Genomic DNA, 19719 nt, shown 5'->3' on the forward strand with positions numbered 1-19719 from the left:
AAAGACATCATTTTTGGACCATTACTTTAGGGCTTTGTGTTTGTTTGGTGTATGTACAGGTACACAATGAATAGTGGGGTCCTTCCTTGAGATGCTTCCAGGATTGGAGATGAGGACTGTCTAAACAATAAAAGATAGATAGATAGATAGATAGATAGATAGATAGATAGATAGATAGATAGATAGATAGATAGAATGTATGTTTTAATGAAAGACATGAATTAATCAAAAGAGGAATTAAAATATTAGCCATTTCCATGAACCAGGCCTTTATACTTTCCCACAATTTTTTTTGTGTGTGCAACAGAAGATAGTGACCCAATCAGTAAAGTGTTTTTGCTGTACCATATATTGCTGAGAAATAATTTAGAAAGTATAGCTGAAGTGTATATGGCCATTTCTAGTTCCATATTTTTTTTCCATCTATCCTAAAGTTAGATATCTCTAACACAATTACATCTCCAAAGATTTCATTATCCAGTAATTCACATTTAAATAAATATGAGGGAGTCTATGGACTTTATGAATGATTTTAAACTAGTAATTTTTAATGAGAACCATAAGCTGTGTCAATGGAAGGCCTTCAATGCTGTAATGATACTAGAAGAAAGAAAAGATCCTAGTCATATATATAAAATCTTAATTTTAAACAACACTCAGACCTAATTTGCTGAATTGACTTACTAAGGATTTTTAATGCATGAATTATGCATACCATCATGAAAATCTTTCATCTTAGTTACAATCTTAAGGCTGAAATCTTGTAACACAAATGTAGTACCTTTGTACCATCAGCTACTCATTACCCCCTGTAACAAAAGTGGGAAATGGCACTACATGGGCCAATTTAAGTGACAGTAACTGAAATGAAGAAGGAAAATGATGCCAATTTTTTTACCCATTTTGTTGAAATCTTGAAACTATCATTTTAAAGTCTGTTGGATGCTGTAAAATAATATCAGGATCTAAAATAGTCTCAATTGTGTGTGTGTGTCTTTGTGCAGAATATATATATGTGTGCGTGCAGGCACAGATAAGTGTGCACACACTTGTCTGTGCATTCATACACACACACACACATGTGTAAATTAAAGGGTGAGCCTATAATTAACATTGTCTAGCTCTAACCTATTAAAAGATACCATTTTCTTTTCCTTATATCTTTTCCAAATAATACTTGTTCGGGCTGAAATTTTCCATGCTATTTTAAGTTTCAGCTAAAATGGTTCATCATTTCTGAGAACCAAGTTAAGGAAAACTATACAATAAGAAATGTCTACAACCATTTAGCTGAGTGGCTCTTTTGCCTCCATGCTTTGATGTACAGATATTTTATCTGGCAGGTGGTCTCCCTCCAGATATGTCTTTTCCTGTTCCCATGAAAATTCACCCCAAATTTGACTAAATTGCATGACTTCAAAAAAGCTCAGTTTCCATGTTTCTGTGCGGGCGAAAAAGGTTGACCATTAATCCATAAGCTATGCTTCTGTGTGTTAAGACCAGTCAGACACTATAGTACATGGTGTCAAGTATCAGAGGGGTAGCCATGTTAGTCTGGATCTGTAAAAGTAGCAAAGGTGCCACAGGACTCTTTGCTATAGTACATGCATATTGTTTAATGAAAACCTGATTTCTCTTCATCTTCCCATTCCTTTAAAATACTGCCCAAGCCTGTAGTGAAGAAAATAATGCAATTCAGTTATTTCCTCAAAGAACATGGATTCTACTAATAAACAAAGTGATTTACTTGGCCACAAGCAAGCAAACAGGGATTTATTGGGGTGCTACATCTATAGAACGTACATGTTTGTACAACTATATTGATAATTATAAGTACTATTAATCTTCCAAGCACTTTGGTAGGAAGATTGTAGTAATTCATCACTGATTGCTGGAGGAGATTCTGAAAAGGAAAGGAATTCTAAGCACCCGGCTAACTCCTGAATGTAAACTGATCCATTTAGTGGCAATCATATTTCAGGCTATGCCCATCTAAGTGTTACAAAACAATTTACAATTAGAGGGTATTTATCTAGAATAGAACAGATTTATTTATGCTTTTTATTGCTGTACATAGTAGATTTGGGGCCCTTTACTGTAGAAATTATCTTTCTGAAAACAAATTAAGTGGAGGGAGATCATCCGTTTATTTGGAGAGTAAAATGTAACCACTATTAGTACATTAGAAATGAAAGTTGTTTCAGTGTGGACAATTTAGGAACTCTATAAAGCAGCAATAATGGGCAGAATGGCATATTTTCCACCATCCATCTTTATCGAGCCAGCATATAGCATCTTCAGTCTTCCTGAGACTATAATGCAAAGTCTGATCAATACCCTCATGCCCAGTAGCACCTTTATGAGCTATAATATTGAACTGGAAGAGTGCATTTGACAAGTTGGAGATGCTGAGGCAATTAAAACAAAATGAAGCAACCTGTAAAGATGCTACCAGGCTAGAAGTAAAGCATTAATTAGATAAACAGACTGAAAAATGTTAGCTGCTATAGGAATATATTATTCTTCAGTGACGTATGTGCAAGTTTTCTGTACTCACCAGTACAAGCATGAATTTGATTATAACTAAATGTCATGCATACCGTGATACTGCAAGTTATAGTAGGAATGTTGTGTACTGCAATAAGATTAAAAACACATATTTTACCGGGTACTAAGCCACAAAATAAAACCACATGGATTTCTTTAGCAGAGCCCCATTCTGAACATCTGACCCAGACACCTCCTCCCTAGTTCAGTTTCTACATGTTCAAAATGCTTAAAGAAAAGCCCAAGGAACTTAGTGTTCAAATGCATCAGTCCAACCTCCTTCAGACAGCTCTTTTCTGTTCAAATCTGGTTCTACCTGTTATCTAGTGACATATGCACAACCAGAGTAAGTCAGAATCCTAAGGTGCAGAAAACTATAAACAAGCTTCTCCTGTCAGTGACTCTAAGAACTTCTAGCCAATAGGAAACAGGCACACACTTGGGTGTGAAATCTTGGCTCCACTGATATCAGCGGGAGTTTGCCATTGACTTCAAAAGGAGCCAACATTTCACCCTGGAACTCTAATTTCACCGATGTGCATATATCTCAGAATTCATTAACTCTAGTTCAGTGGTGGGCAACCTGCAGCCCGCGGGCTGCATGCGACCCATCAGGGCAATCTGATTGCGGGCCACAAGACATTGTCCGCAGGCAGAGCCCTCCACAGCTCCCACTGTGTTCATGGTTCCACCACTGCTCTAGTTACTGGATTAAAATTTGGTGCAAATCACATTTATAACATTCTGTCTATTAGCTCAACTACTTCCTCTCCTCCCCCAATCACCACATCTGATGGTAAAGGAGTTCAAGATTTTGTGGTACTTTTTTTCTTCCTTATTTTTTTTAAATAGATAAGAATTTTGAGATTTTAGGATACTTGCATGGAGTTCAGTGAATCTTAAACTTCAGACCCACACAGTTAAATCCCAGACTGCAAGGAACATGTTGTGAGGGGTGAGGGTTCCTAGAGCCCAGACACCAGCATGAGCCTCGATGTCTACATTGCAATTTTATAGCACCGCAGCCTGAGCCCGAGTCAGTTGACATGGGCCAGCTGTGGCTGTTTTACTGCAGTGTAGACGTACCTTAAGAGACAACAGGTTCTCAGTAACAATGCTGAAGTGATAGTGGCCCACAGCACCAAATTCCCAGTGAAAACTTCCGATTCTTCCCTGAGTGATGAGTTTCTACCTCTGCCAAACACTTTAAAATATCTGGAAAGTTAAGTGGTGGTTGAAAAGGTCAGCTGTGTTTGACCAACGATGTTCAATTAACCATAGAGTAGTAGGAATGGAAGGGACCTGGAGAGGTCATCTAGTCCAGTCCCCTGTACTCATGGCAGGACTAAGTATTATATAGACCATCCCTGATAGGTGTTTGTCTAACCTGCTCTTAAAAATCTTCAATGATGGTGATTCCATAACCTCCATAGGAAATTATTCCAGTGCTTAATTACCCTGACAGGTAAGACGTTTTTCCTAATGTCCAGTTTACACTGCCCTTGCAACAATTTAAGCCCATTGCTTCTTGTCCTATCCTCAGAGGTTAACGAGAACAATTTTTCTCCCTTATCCTTGTAACAACATTTTATGTACTTGAAAACTGTTATGTCCCCCATTTAGCCCTTTTCTTTTCCAGACAAAACAAACTCAATATTTTCAATCTTCCCTCATAAGTCATGTTTTCTAGACCTTTAATAATGTGTGTTGCTCTTCTTTGGAATTTCTTCAGTTTGTCCACATCTTTCCCAAGATGTGGCACTCAGAACACACAATACTCCAGCTGAGGCCTAATCAATGCGGAGTGGAGCAGAAGAATTACTTCTTATTACAAAAGAATTACTTCTCATGTCTTGCTTAGAACATGTGCTTATACATCCCAAAATTATGTTTGCTTTTTTTTTTGGAAACTGTGTTACATTGTTGACTCTCATTTATCTTGTGATCCACTATGACCCCCAGATTCCTTTCTTCAGTACTGTTTCCTAGGCAGTCATTTCCCATTTAGCATGTGTGAAACCGATTGTTCCTTCCTAAGTGGAGTACTTTGCATTTGATCCTTATTGAATTTCATCCTATTTACTTCAGACCATTTCTCCAGTTTGTTCAGATCATTTTGAATTTTAATCCTATCCTCCAAAGCACTTGCAACACCTCCCAGCTTGGTATCATCCACAATTATCTGCACTTCTATCATGCTTTCTTCCTATGAAGCTCAACCTTCTTTACAAAGATCACTTAGCAAATATGTACAATGCCCCTCTCAAGTAGGTTAATATTGTTCTTGTACCTATTTTATAAATACAGAAAACAAAGGCACCAAGAAGTTAAATAACTTGCTTACTTTGACACAAGAAGCTTGAGAAAGAGCTGGAAATAGAACACATATCTCTTGCACAAGTACTAGATAACTTTACTTGCAATAAATGTCCTATTTTGTTTAAATGCAAAATAATAATAAAAAAAACCAATGCCTGTGACCAGGGGCGGCTCTACAAATCACGCTGCCCCAAGCAGCGCGGAGCGCTGCGCCGCCCTTCCCCGGTCCCGCGGCGGGTCCCCTCTTCCCGCGGCTCCGGTTGAGCTCCTGCCGGCATGCCTGCGGCAGGTCCACCGGAGCCCGGACGAGCGGACCTGCCGCAGTCATGCGCCCGCGGAGCTCAACCGAGCCGCGGGAAGGCGGGACCCGCCGCAGTCATGCCAGCGGCAGGTCCGCTCGTTCCGGGCTCCGGTGGACCTGCCGCAGGCATGACGGCGGGAGCTCCACCGGAGCCAAATGCCGCCCCCCCGGGAAATGGCCTCCCCAAGCGCCTGCTTGGTGCGCTGGGGTCTAGAGCCGCCCCTGCCTGTGACACTTTTTTTTTTCCAGTTGACATGATCTCTTTGGAGGGTTCCTAAAACATGCCATGACAAAACAACAGGCCCAACAAGAGATAATCACACAATCAATAGTTAAATAGAAAAGTATGATAGTGAACCTGAAGTTACAGTGCCAGAAGCTTAAGAATAACCTGCTTTTCTGGTGTTGATATGTCTTGTGACATATCATATATCAAATATGATATATTTATGGAAAATGTGTGAGCATCTCTTATTGAAAAAGAAAAGTTAATTTGTAATAATATAATTAACATCTGGAAGACACTATTCCAAGAGTAGCTGTGGCTTTGCACATGTTCTTGCTATTCCCCATCCTCTCCTCTTTCCTTTCAGGAGAGCAAATAGCCAATAGGAATAATTTCTCAATTCATGCAGCTTTCTATCAAGAAACTTCATCAGAATTTAAACATGGTCTTTCCTTGAATTTAAATTTTATAAAATTCAGAGCCATTGGTAACATACACCTGTGATACTTGATATACTGCACCATATGCATTGACAATCCAACTATCCTATTTTACTGTAGCTGAATGATGATTCATTTAATGCTAAATACATTCAAGGCATTTCTCTTCCTTGCAATGATGCCATTCTCTCTCTATTATTTCATATTAGAGAGTCCCCTCAACAAGTGTCCCCTCAACATCAGCAAACTGAAATATAGACCTGTTTTCATATGATAACATTACCATGTTTAACTCTTTTATTGTCTAATTACAGTAGCTTTAATCTGAGCAATTTGGCATGTACTGTAGGTCAAGATATTGCATTTGAATGGGTATGGAGCTGGCCTGATTACTGAGTCTAAAATCGAGGATTAGGCGTTTCAAGCTGCAGAGAGGAGAGAAAATATAAATATTCTATATCAAATATGTGTGAGGGAGGTCACGAGGGGGGTGGAAGAGATGTTAAAAATCTTCAAGAAACAGTGGGAGGCAGGATGTACTTGCAGGACCTCTTAGTGGGAGGTAGACTGATATTCTTTTAATCAGAACTCTTCTTGACTACAGGGTGTATGCAACATCCAACATTTTTTCAGTAGAATATTGGTCAAACCATTTAAAATTAGACATCAGCTCATTTTATCCTCACTATGAAATGCAGCCAGAGTGTTCACTAAATTGTGATTTATGTCCCAGGAAGAGCCGTTTTAGGTATTAGAAAACAATCACACCATAAGTCAGAATCCTAAGGTGGAAAATTCATAATTTATGTCCAGGGTTTGTTGCAGCAAAAATGTTACAAGATATTTTCTCACTTGCTTTTCGGTCAGATTCTGATGTCAGAGACAGTGATGTAAATCCAGGGTAACTCAAGAGAAATCCGAGAAGGTATTCCATATTTACCCTGACTGTAAGAGAGCTCAGAATCTGGCCCTGTGAATGCACAGAACAAAAAGTATACGTCTTTAGCGCAGTGCTCCAATCCTAAAAAAAGAGGTACTGCAATGTACTTCCATCCTAAATAAAGAAGTGCCGGAAAACACTTTGAGCAAATGATAGCACCAAAACGCCATTACAACCTCCCCCCAGAAAAGTGCCAGAGCATCATTCCAGCAGAACTTGAGCCCTGCTTTTGCAAACATTCCTGCCAGAAGTGTGAAATCAAAGGTAATATAAAGATACATAGAAGCAACCAGGCCTGAGAAAAATGCCCAGACTGTCTCAGACACTTCATAAAACTGGCTCTGTAAGTAGATTATGACAAAAAGAAATACATATACAGAGCACCCAGAGGCCTCCTGAATGTTATGCGTTAAGCTTTTTTCTGTTTATCTAACAGATAGCCCATGCAGGTGTGCTTCAGAAAAATGAAAGCGCTCCATATTGTAAGGAAAAAAGATTTACTAACTGGCCATAAAAACATACCCTAGAGTTATCAAAAGTGTCAAGAATAAAACTACCCACCTTCAAAAAAAACCAAAAACCAACCCAAATATGAATTTGAAAGTAAACTGCATTTTGTCCTCTTCAACATAAACTGAATATACTACATCAGCATTGCAAAACTGCCATGAACATTTAATAGCAAAATTTATTTTCTCATCCTTTATCAGGGGGAGGTGGTGAAAATGAGGGAGGAAAAACCCCCAAATATGTTATTTATCTATAGCAAAAAAAACCAACAACCCAAAACAAAAAAACAACCTTCGCTATCACATCACCAGTTGGAGAACACTTCAATCTCCCGGGTCACTCGATTACAGACCTAAAAGTAGCAATATTACAACAAAAAAACTTCAGAAACAGACTCCAGCAAGAGACTTCTGAATTGGAATTAATTTGCAAAATGGAAACTATTAAATTAGGCTTAAATAAAGACTGGGAGTGGATGGGTCATTACACAAGTAAAACTATTTCCTCATGTTTATTTCCCCCCTCCACTGTTCCTCACAACTTCTTGTCAACTGCTGAAAATGGACCATTTTGATTACCACTACAAAAAGATTTTCTCTCTCCTGCTAGTAATAGCTCACCTTAACTGATCACTCTCATTAGAGTGTGTATGGTAACACCCATTGTTTCATGTTCTCTGTGTGTGTGTATATATATATCTTCCTACTGTATTTTCCACTGCATGCATCCGATGAAGTGGGCTGTAGCCCACAAAAGCTTATGCTCAAAAAAATTTGTTAGTCTCTAAGGTGCCACAAGTCCTCCTGTTCTTTTTGTAAAGTCTGAGTGCCTCATGTACCATACAACAGCCATGTGAAGTAGCGAAGTACCATTCTCCCAATTTTACAGATGGGAAACTGGGACACAGTTTGCCAAGGTCACACAGGAAGTCTGTGGCAGAGTAGGGAATTGAATCTGGGTCTCCTGAGTTCAAGGCTCGCCACCTTTCACTGGACCATCCTTCTTACGTTTTCCCCTTTTGCACGTTGGTGGGAAGAAGTTTGCAAGACTGATCTAAATCGAGAAACAGATACATCCAGGGAGTCATCCAGAGAAATAAACCTACAAGGCGAACTACAGAATTTGGCAGTTTCTCTTGGGACCTATTTAATAGCAGCCAGTAGTCTGGTCCCCTTGGCTAGAGAATTCCTAGCTACTTTTGAAGCTGCAAAAGTTACCTTGTTCTTGAAATGTTCCACAGAGGACTAGCAAACCAATGGTAATTCCTGGAGGCATTTGGCCTGTGGAACACACAGGCAGATTAAATGGAAGTTGCTGTAGTAACTTCACCCACTGAGGAGTCTCATCTTACGCGGGGGTTCCATTCCGCGGTTAGCGCGTAAAGCGAAAACCGCATATAGTCAAAATTACATTGAGTTGAATGGCGGGCGGAATCGCCTGCACTATAGGTACAGTATTAAAATAGTTATTTTTCTCTTTTTTTTGTTTTTGCCAACCACAAAAAGCTAAAATTGCGCATGTTAAATGCGCGTAAGGTGCAACAGACCTGTAACACAACCTAGCCAAGCCCAGAGCAGGAGGGAAAGTGCTTTGTATGGAAACTCTGAACCCAATTGCTTCAGAACGACAAAGGCGCCATAAATTTCTGATTTCAATGATATTAGGTCAGGATGAGTAGTTTATATTAAGTAGTATTTAGATAATAAAATATTGATATTTTGGTAGAAAAGAATTGTAAATTGCAAGTTAACAAGACAGTGTGCTTTAAATTAAACACAGCAGCTTGAATAATGCTGACAAAACATGTCACATCCCTTAATGAGTATGGAATTTAAGAGGAAGCCCAATATTGCGCAAAGAGTGACCCTTGGTTCCCCACATTAATTACTGGTGTTATTTGGTTAAGACACGGACTACATTAATTAAAGTGAGGAGAAAATGTACTAAATTAAGTTACATTTACAAATTATAATATTTCCACCTGTCTAGGAGTGTAAATGTCATAGGATCTGAGAGCCATACAATCAACAACAGACTTCACCCTCACAACTCCCCTCTGAGGTAGACACATGCTAGTCCTATTCTACAGACCAAGAGGCAGGTATTCTTTTTCTTTGTGTGTTTTTGTGCTGGACTTTAGTTTGTAATGAAAAATGTATTAAAAAAGAAAAGACTCAGACTCCACAGATGAACAAAGTCTGCCTTTTCTGGAGGAAATAACAATCATATTCATTCTTTCACATGGGCAACGTCAAGAATAACTGGGAGACATTTGATTGCCTTACCTTTCAGCTAGACTTCATTATGAAAGGACTGCCGCACATGTAAGGGCTGCCTCACTGCTAAGTGCATAAAAACAACCCCTGGGAAAGGAGAGCCACTCAGAAAAAATCCCCCCCCCGAATCCATTTCTTTTGCACCAAGCTGGAGACACTTGGAGCAATTTGCAATTGTAAAGATGAAATCCCAAAGGTTTCAAGCAGCTATGCATTACAGAGAAAAAGCCACTGTCCCAGTTAGTGGCTAGAGAGCTCTGATGAGCAAAAAAATAAATAAACAACAATAAAAAATGGCAAGGTCATCAGAACTCAGTATAAATCAGTACAGATAGGGCACTAGGTGAGAACAAACTGCATATAGAACAAAGGAAGATATTGTACAAAAACGTTAAGTACTGTCCCCTACGCTCAGGAGCGGCTCCAGGCACCAGCACACCAAGCGTGTGCCTGGGGCGGCAAGCCACTGGGGGCGCTCTGCCGGTCGCCGTGAGGGCGGCAGGCAGGCTGCCTTCGGTGGCTTGCCTGCGGAGGGTCCGCTGGTCCCACGGCTTCGGCGGAACTCCTGCAGGCTGCCGCCCTGCTTGGGGCGGCAAAATACCTAGAGCCGCCCCTGCCTACACTAGCTCCTTCTTGGTGACAAAAGTCGACCTAATAACTATATGCTGATAAAAGTGAGCAAGTGACGAGTAAATTGGACTCACGTTGAGCTGCAGGTCATCGGTCCACTGGCCAATCAGGTGATAGCCTGGAGTGGTGGTGTTTGTTGTGTGATACTGAAAGATGTCATAGCGCCCCGGTGCATCACCGTTTTTATTAAACATCACTGGAGTGCCAGCACTGCCTGAGGAAGGAAGCAAAAACAGCCAAAGCTTTACAATGCTTGTTTTATTTATTTTGTCACAGCTAAAAGCTTTAGACTGGCATCACAGCTCAGGCAGAGGCCATCCATCATCACAGCAGTTTAAACGGACGCTTTAGGACATAGTGCCATAATCCTATCCCTCTTTCTGTGATTAATTATCATGACTCATACCCACTAGGTGAAAAGTAAAAGTAAAGTAAAGCTACATGAGTCTTGCTTCATATCATGAAATATCACACGGGCTTCCCTCCCCGCCTCTGCCCCGCTCCCCCCAAGGGAGTTCGTTAGTGAACATCAGTCCTGTGAATGGAGCCTCTAAATGATTTTTCCCCCCCAGAAAATGTTCCATCTGCTTCTGAGAGATACTGCCATCAGAACACAGTCCAGGTTTAGTGAATCTTGACTGGCATCCAGAAATAGCTTCCTCCTCCATAATTTGTTCTTATTCCAGTAATCAGCATGCAACTGAGATGGAACAGAACAGAGGACATTATAGGAAAACTATTCCTAATCCCTCCTTGTACACTGCTTTGTTTAGACCCTAGGACACTGATACCTGCCGAAAAGTAGCTTAGTCATGAACAATAGGGGCCAGATTCTGGACTGATTCTTGTGAAGCATCTAGGTAGAGTGATGTGAGAGAGGCAAGTGATAGCAGCAGAGCTAAGGATCTCAGAACAACCTTGCTTGGATGGGTCAGGGCCCCGAGTGCAACACACTCAATAATGCTTCAAGCTGCTAAAGTAGCTGAGCGCATGCCCCTAGTGCATCATACGTGCAGAACATCCATGGGTCTGGCCATATACCCCAAGCCAGCTCATGGCAACAATCCTTTTGGGGCTGTGGATCAGAACTGGGTATTAGTGTAGCCTCCCACTGGGCATAGGTGCTGGAACTAGGGCTGCTGCCACAATCCCTGGCTTGAAATGGCTTCCTTCATATACAGGGTTTACAGTTTGGTTCAATGGCTCTCAACACCCCCACTATACAGATTGTTCCAGCGTCCCTGCCCCTGAGCTTTGTAATATGTACCTATCCTGACCTTCACCTATCCAGGAGCTTTGTAGGAGGTGGGGGTCTCCAGCACCTAATCCTCTTAGTGCATCCAAACAAGACAGGTAAGAATAAGGGGGCATACCTTATATGACAGACAGGCATTGAATTATGATAGCTAATTATTATGTTAGAGTTGCTGTTGCGAAAAGAATCCCAACCAGAAAATTTGCAGCTCAGTTAACACTACAGGGCTGTATGACTACTTCTTAAATGAGACTTCAAAGAAATTTAGTATTTTCAGATAGATCTAAGTGAAAACTTCCAGGACCACATGAGTTTCAAGATGTATTAAAAATAGGTTTCTGTGACATAAAGCAATATTGTGTCAGGACAGAAGATCATTAGTATATCTATATTCAAAACTTTCTCCTACCACATTGCTTGGGGGGCGGTATGAAAAATCTCTTCAGTTGTAGCACTGAACTTTACGTTTATGGTTTTCCTCATAATTCGTATTCTTCACTGAATTTCAGTGAGTGAAAGAAGGTTTGAAGGAGTGAATTAGCATAGTTTCCAAATTCTAACCCTAGTAAATTATTTCTTGTCTATACTGCAGCCTCTCTGAGATCAGACACTGATTAAGTTCAAAGACTGGTACAGAAAATCTTCCACAGAAATCTCCTGTCTCTGACTCCTTATGGGTACTAAGCAGATATGTAACTGTTGTATATCAGATTCATGCAGCTGGAATACGTTTATGCTGGGTGTGACGTTATTGATATAAATGGGGACCATATAGAACATGGGTTGCAACCAAGGTCCTGTAGTGGCACCAAATCTTAGATAAAGGGGGTCATCTAAGGTGTCTCAGACCAGATTATGGGTTGCTGGTTATAATTATGCTGTCTGTATGTCTGTATCATTTTAGTTGAAGTTATGAATGTTGGCTCTATGCTGTCTGTATTTCAAGTTGGTGCTGTGCTTCTGGGGGAAGCATCCCAGACAAGCTGGTGTTAGCTCTGCTTAGCCTGCTTGATGGCCCATTAAGGACCATCAGCTACACAATTGACCCATGGAGAGAAGGCAGACACGCCTTGTGACTCAGCAAGGTATGCAGAGACTTGTCCATGTGACTGCAGACTCCATTTTGCTGTGATTTTCCACAGTAAGAACAAAGAGGTTCTTACACCTGGAAAAGCCTATATAAGGCTGATGCATCATCTCCATCTGGTCTTCAATCCTGCTTCTGACCTCTGGAGGGACTTTGCTACAAGCTGAAGCTCTGCACAAAGGACTGAGGACCCATCCCAGCGGGGGATGTACTCCAGAGACTTGATTTGAACCTGCAGTTTACTCCAGCACTGCTGCAAGCCTGAACTAAGAACTTTGCCATTACTGTATGTAATTGATTCCATTTAACCAATTCTACCTCTCATCTCTACCTTTTTCCCTTTGTAAATAAACCTTTAGATTTTAGATTCTAAAGGATTGGCAACAGCGTGATTTGTGGGTAAGATCTGATGTGTATATTGACCTGGGTCTGGGGCTTGGTCCTTTGGGATCGAGAGAACCTTTTTCTTTTATTGGGGTGTTGGTTTTCATAACCATTCATCCCCAGGATGGGTGCACTGGTGGGGATACTGGGAGACTCGAGTGTCTAAGGAAATTGCTTGTGTGACTTGTGGTTAGCCAGTGGGGTGAGACCGAAGTCCCTTTTGTCTGGCTGGTTTGGTTTGCCTTAGAGGTGGAAAAACCCCAGCCTAGGGCTGTGACTGCCCTGTTTGAGCAATTGGTCCTAATTTGGCACTCTCAGTTGGGTCCCGCCAGAACAGCTCCGTCACAGTGGGAAAACATTTTTTAGGTGCATAAGGGTGATAATTCATAAATTCCTTCTCAAAGTCAGCAAAAATAGTAAATGGGATTTAGCTAATCATGACTTTTTAAAGCATTTATATGATTAGCCAAGTTCCATGTTGTTGCAACTAACATAAAATAATACAATTCAGAGCATAAGAGCCCAATTTGCCCCCCCATAATGCACCATCAATATTTGTGGGTATATCCTTACATCCCAAATAAATGACACTGACACAAAAAAATGGGTATTTTTACACAATAGAGGTCAGATCTTCACCAGATGTAAATTTTCACCATCTGAGGATCTATTCTATAAATTGGGCAGTAATGCAGATAGGGTATTAACTCACATACATATATCTGCTTGCATAAAACTATAGGTTTTTTTCTCCTTTTAAACAGATGCAGAATAAACTTGGTGTGTATCAACAGAGTCTAGGTTAAAAGTTGCCCTATGAAATAACAAAGCTCTGTACAGTCATATCTGCAGATTAGTGTGATATCTAGTTTTTAAGTGGAATCTATAAATGAAAAAGACCAAATGACAGCTGCTGGAGGGAGACTGTGTTGGGGAGCAAGAGGGTAGGGAGCCCCTTTTCACTCCTGGGCTGTTAAACATAAGTAGATAGTTTGGCTGCTTGCACTTGGTAGTAGTGATGGTGGACCATTAACGTTGCTGACAGTGTTCAATGCCCTGCAGGGGTATGGCCCTGTGCAACAGTCAGGGCCTGGTAAGTTTTCCTAATGACAATGTATATTGTCACCAGAAGGAACTATAAGAGAGACATGCCTGTGTATGTGTAAATAGTTAACTGGGTAAAGTGCCAGTAGCTAGTGTTCAAGAATATGCAGCGTTATTGGTGGGTTTTGTAGGATCAATACAACTTCTTGTTGTGCACTGAAAACGGCTTCCTTCGTGCAGCTTTTTAATGCAGTTCTTAAATATCACGCTGCTCCACAGGAGTAGTTACTGCTGCTGGTTAGCCTGCTCCCTGATTCATGAAAGCACCGCTGTTCAAGAAATCTCTTGAGTATGTGATTATCATTAAGCATGTGCTCAAGTGCTTTTCTTAATCTGGTGCTGGATGCCTACTCCTGGCCTGTAAATGCATAATTCTTCCAGACATCATCTATGCAGCTCGCCCACCCTACCCAGTGTGGTTCTCTCTCTAGAATCATCATGTGTTATATTCTAAGTTAAGTACAGCAAAATAATTTTAAATGTGATTCTATATTAATATGTATTCACCATTAGTATGTATTTATAGTAATAATTAGCAGCATAATTGATATTTGCTACTTTTTCAGGTTTGTCCTCTTTCATGAGTTTAAATTTACTTCATCTGGAAATCTACCCACACACCAAAAGGAAGTGAAAAGTGGGGGAAGCTATTCAGAGTAAGGAATGGTACATAGCTGTAATCATCTCAGGGTATAATTCAAGCAGATGATTTCTGAGTTGCCTGTCTTTGATCCCAGTGTGGGTCTGACAGCACATTTTGGCGCTCAGTGCCCACCATTGGATTGCAAGGGTCTAACTCTTTCATGTGCCTGTTTTAAAGTTACTACAGTATTTTATTCTGTGCTCTGTTTATTTATTCAGACTATAAGAAACAATGAGAAGTGGTACTAGGAAACCTGCAGGCTGAAGCATATTATTTTCATAACTGGTGCTATTTATTATTTTAATTTTTCTTCTTATAACAGGGAGGGGGAAGATTTTCTTGAGGATACAGGCTGACATACATCTTTTTTTTTTCTTTCATTAAGAATTGTAAGACTCCACCGTCCCATCAGGCAACTTGGAAACCAAGTAACATGCTCTTCCCTGGTGCTGCCTGCACATTCAGTGGTGTTATAAAATATTAATCCATCTGTTCCCAACGAACAAGTAACACACACACTAAATTCAGTACACAATGCCCCTTTCACATGAAAAATCTCACTGCAAAGACACAATTTATTGGATTTTGCAGGATTTGTGTCTCTTAATCACCACAAAAAACTCATCATGAAGAAAAGTGCAATAAGAGAAGGGTCAGAGTCTTGTTAAGTGTGACAAGCTAAGATGTCTTTTTATGACTCACAGCAACTGCAGTTCTGAGGAGCAGCTGTGGTTCATATAAAAATAATCCATCATTTTTCAGGTCATTTTGGAGGGGAAGGGGAACACAGACACTTTGCATCATGAGTTTAATATTCAGAATCTTACTGCATCTGGACTTTTTAAAAAATTATTCTCAACACTGTGAGACAACATTGGAATTCATACTGAGCTTCTACTACAAATCCACAGTCTATTCATTAAAATATCGCTTGAGCGATTTCTTTATGAATGTCCTGGTCTTTGTAAGGGGGAAAAAAAATCCCTGAAGTATGCACAGGCAAGAGGATTTCAGCTGGGTAGTTTCAAGGAGATCTGTTTGCATACCTAAATAGGATTGGATCACAAGATCATAGGCTTAAAATGCATGAGGATGGGATACACATTTTTTTTCTTTCACACTGTCAGGAGAAAGGATTCATGTTGTGCCATTCTCTGTTCTCATTAGAAGTCTTGTAACAAGAATGAGAGAGCAGAAGTTTAATGATGTATATGTCAAATGGTGACATTCAGCTACTGGCCCTCCCAGAAGCAGTGTGTAGCTGTCCTACCCTCCCTGGAGGCTACACAGAAAGGGGGCACTCAGCTGAGTGTCTCAGTATGTAGGAGAACAATACAGTTTGCAACGCATTTAGGCCATGGACTCTGCTTTTTCCAGATCCAATTTGGGATGGCATGCACCATCAGAAGCATACCAAGGGATTGCTCTTGGTGCTCTCCAAGTGCAAGGACTGTAGCAACAACAAGGGCTTGGAAAGTACCATGCCATCAGGAAATAGTGTCCTCATGCTCTGCCTTTCCCATCCCCCACCCCTGTGCACTTGTCACAGTCTGGCCCTATCTTTTTAGTGAATTATAGTAGTGCGTAAGACATTCACCTCTGATGTGATATCCCAAAGCAGAGAGGAGAAAATATGGCAACAAAAATTCTGTGCATTCACTCTACACTTATGTTCCTGTAGTGTTGGGCAATTGAGTTTCACTCTCACGGATGCAAGAAGAAATGTTAAGCTCATACCAGCAGGTGTTCATTTGGGAAGGGGTATACTTTACATAGGATAGGACACTGCTTGACTCAGCAGGGAGACAGGGTTCCCAATAGCCCTTCTGCAAAAGGCCTAGCACAGAGTTAGATAAGCCAGACAAACAACTGGCCCTATCCCTTCACAACTATGAAAGCACACACATTTATTGTGACTACAGTAATAGAACATTAAACCTGGTATATTTTATAATAGACGGGGGCATGAAATAGAAAGGGAACAGTGCTCCAAGAACATCTCTCCAGAGCCTTGGCAATGAGCCTCGGATGTGACTGCACCCTTTGCTGCTATGTGCACAAACATGTATGCAATTATTTCATGTGAATGGGCCAAGAGAAAGTAAACTCTGCACATGAATAATACATCTTAAAGACACCTAATGTTTCCAGGAACATTATCTAGGGCCAGCCTTAAATGGCCAAGAGAACAAATAGTTTAAAATTATTATTTTAAGTTCTGCTACCTTCTTGAAGCCTCCATGCTGTTTATGAGTTGTATGAAAAAAATACTATATGGCTTATGTGACCAACCACAACTAGAGAAAAAAATCTTGCCAAAAAAATGGGTGAATAAATTGAAATAATGAATATACTTGAGAAAACTGAAATCCAGGCAAAATCTACTAAGTCAATTATTTCCTCAGCTCTCTTAAAATGATAGGATGACCATTGAACTGCGCTACTTTCCAAATGCCTCCTTGAGGCCTCTGGAGGAGAGAGAGAGATAAATGATCTGCTACAGAATTCTAGGATGGCCAAATTAGTAAAATTTACCATATTTCTCTGAAAATAGGAAGATATGGAAAATCCTACTTCTGGAAAAAGAACACAGAATGTTACAAAGCAAAAAATAATACTATCTGCTCTTTTTATAGTCCAGCAGTATTTGGCTTCTGGCAGTAGCTAGCACCACGTAATCCAAAGAAGAGGGAAAAATATCTCCTGCATCTCATTTGATACTCTATGCCAGTTATGCAATGCTTTACTTGGAGGAAAAAAATCCTTCCTGACTCTTACAGTGATGAAGTTAGACCATGAAGTGCAAGATTTATCTTCTTCATCTGTATCAGAGGGGTAGCCGTGTTAGTCTGGTTCTGTAGAAGCAGCAAAGAATCCTGTGGCACCGTATAGACTAACAGACGTTTTGCAGCATGAGCTTTCGTGGGTGAATACCCACTTCTTCTTCATCTGGATCTTTTCTTTTTTCTCTCGCTCTAGTTATTAGATTGTAAATTCCTAGGAGTAGAGAAGGTGGCCAACGTTTTCAAGCCTTATGAACCCAAAGTTATACACTTCTACCCATAGGCAGGCACCTAAATAAAACCTTGATTCAGCAAAGCACTTTAGCTTATGCCAAACTTTCAGTTTGTGAATAGTCCCAGTAGGGTCACAAAACTGATTTTCAGAGGTGCTGAGCATCTTTGGCTTCACTGAGAGTTGCATGACTCCCATTCACCACTTTTGAACATGAGTCCTCATTTAGGCCTAAATATGGATTTAGATGTCTAACTTTAGGCTAACAGGTTTTAAAATGTAAGTCTGGGTCTCCCTCTTGCAGAGTGCTGAGGCAGACAGTTTACAAAACTCCTGCTACATGTATTACCAAAGTTTATAAGGAGGAAAAAATGTTAGTATTACAAGCTAACTTCTGTGACTGTTCAATTGTCCTGGCGCTGGGGGTGGGCTCACAGGAATCTCCTCATGTATGTTAATGAAGCAAATAACCTTTAAACAAAATTTTCAGAGGTTGGGAAATCCTGCTATAGTATTTAGGCCAGATTCATAGACACTGGCACAGGGAAGTATATATGAAAGGCTATCCCGTACCTCAAGGAAGGGCTGGTGTTAGGGTTGCTAATGTCCTTATTGGGATCAGCGGGAGCACCTTTATTTGGCGGATGAATCATAGGCACCTGAGGTGATATACTGGATCAAACTAACTTTAGCTTGTCCACATCCACCTTTGTCTTTTGTGCTGTATTCTCACTATAAGCCTTCTAGAGGAATGGAAGTGGCAACAACCTTCACCACAGGGGACTTTCTGCTTAGCAGGTCTAAATCACTTGGTTTGAAACCTGAAAATGAATCTGTCCCTTACACTCTAAACTGTTGTCCTAGTGAAATTGACAGACAGGCTGAGTCCTGTGACACAAATAATTACCTTTATTTTTTTGCCCCAGGTAGGTGGAAATGATACACATCAAAGGATATGGTTTGGATGATGCTAAAAAAACTATGCATTGCCCATAGTTGCTGTGGGTTTCTTTTTTAAGCAGTGAGGTCCAAATTAAGCATTATATAAATCAGACAGATGGGATATATATATATATTGCCTATCATCCACTTTTGCTGATGAGAGCAAATTTTGAGGTTATTAGCAGACTTCAGTGGTTTCATCCTAATTTCCAAGTGCAGCCATCATAAAATGGCTGCACAATTTAGTACCTTTTGCACAATAGAAGCTAAGGACTTGACTAGCTGGAGTACTGCATGTCAGAAATATAATCATATATATAAAACTCACTGCTTCAAGGAAAGCAGTACACAATCAAATGAATGCTAAACATGAACTATATAAATGATGGCCACTCCATTTGCTAAGAAATCCAGTGAAATAATAAATAATTGATTGACTAATTAAATTTAAAAATCTTATGTTCTCTGAAGTGTTTTGGATACACATTGCTTTGGACTCACCATTAAAGTTAACATTGCGTATATACTTCAGCAATTTCTTGCCTCCTGCTTGTTCCATCTCCGGACAGATCCCAGGGTAATCAGCACAAAGATCCTTGTTCATATGATGGAGGGCATGAGCCATGGCATACACAGCATCAATCACAAACTGAACTTTCCCCTCTTGTTCATAATGGGAATCTTTTCCAATTCTCTCCTGCCCTGCACATAAAAACAAACACACACGCACACACACAAAGAGAAGGATGGTGAGGAACAGAATTCTCTGGGTGCTGAATACAAGTCAATCCACTTCATGCAGCATTAAAGAAATGAAGGTGGTTAGCCAGGGCAGGATTTTGAAGAATGTGGTTATTTCATTTTTTTATTGCATTTTTAAATGAAAAAAAAAATCTTCAACCCTTGACACTGTGACCATTCAATTTATAGACAAAGAATTCACAATGGCAAATCAGGTCCTAACCAGAGACATGGCAGTACAATCAACAGGGATCCATCTCAGATAGAGAGAGGGAGGCTGGACTCTATATGCTGAAAACGTTGGAGTCTTTGAATGAAGAAAGCACATTAAAACAATGCAGTGATGGTATTTTAAAGTC

The 19719-nt window shown here is 40.3% G+C and overlaps 1 protein-coding gene across 24 annotated transcripts in view; it reads right to left on the reverse strand.

Moving 5' to 3' along the window:
• GRM7 (glutamate metabotropic receptor 7) overlaps window positions 1-19719 on the reverse strand; it is a 1280044-nt gene that overhangs the window by 154470 nt on the left and 1105855 nt on the right. For all 24 annotated transcript variants that reach the window (XR_005582805.1, XR_005582804.1, XR_005582806.1 and 21 more), the window contains 2 exons: window positions 19121-19321; window positions 10264-10403 (listed from right to left, as the gene is read on the reverse strand). Coding sequence is in view for 21 of the 24 variants with exons in the window: in XM_039481474.1 (XP_039337408.1) it covers window positions 10264-10403; window positions 19121-19321 (341 nt within the window). In the remaining 3 variants the exon portion in view is untranslated. The remainder of the gene's footprint in view (window positions 1-10263; window positions 10404-19120; window positions 19322-19719) is intronic.

Source organism: Mauremys reevesii, linkage group 7 (genome assembly GCF_016161935.1).
Source record: "Mauremys reevesii isolate NIE-2019 linkage group 7, ASM1616193v1, whole genome shotgun sequence".
Lineage (NCBI taxonomy): Eukaryota > Metazoa > Chordata > Testudines > Geoemydidae > Mauremys > Mauremys reevesii.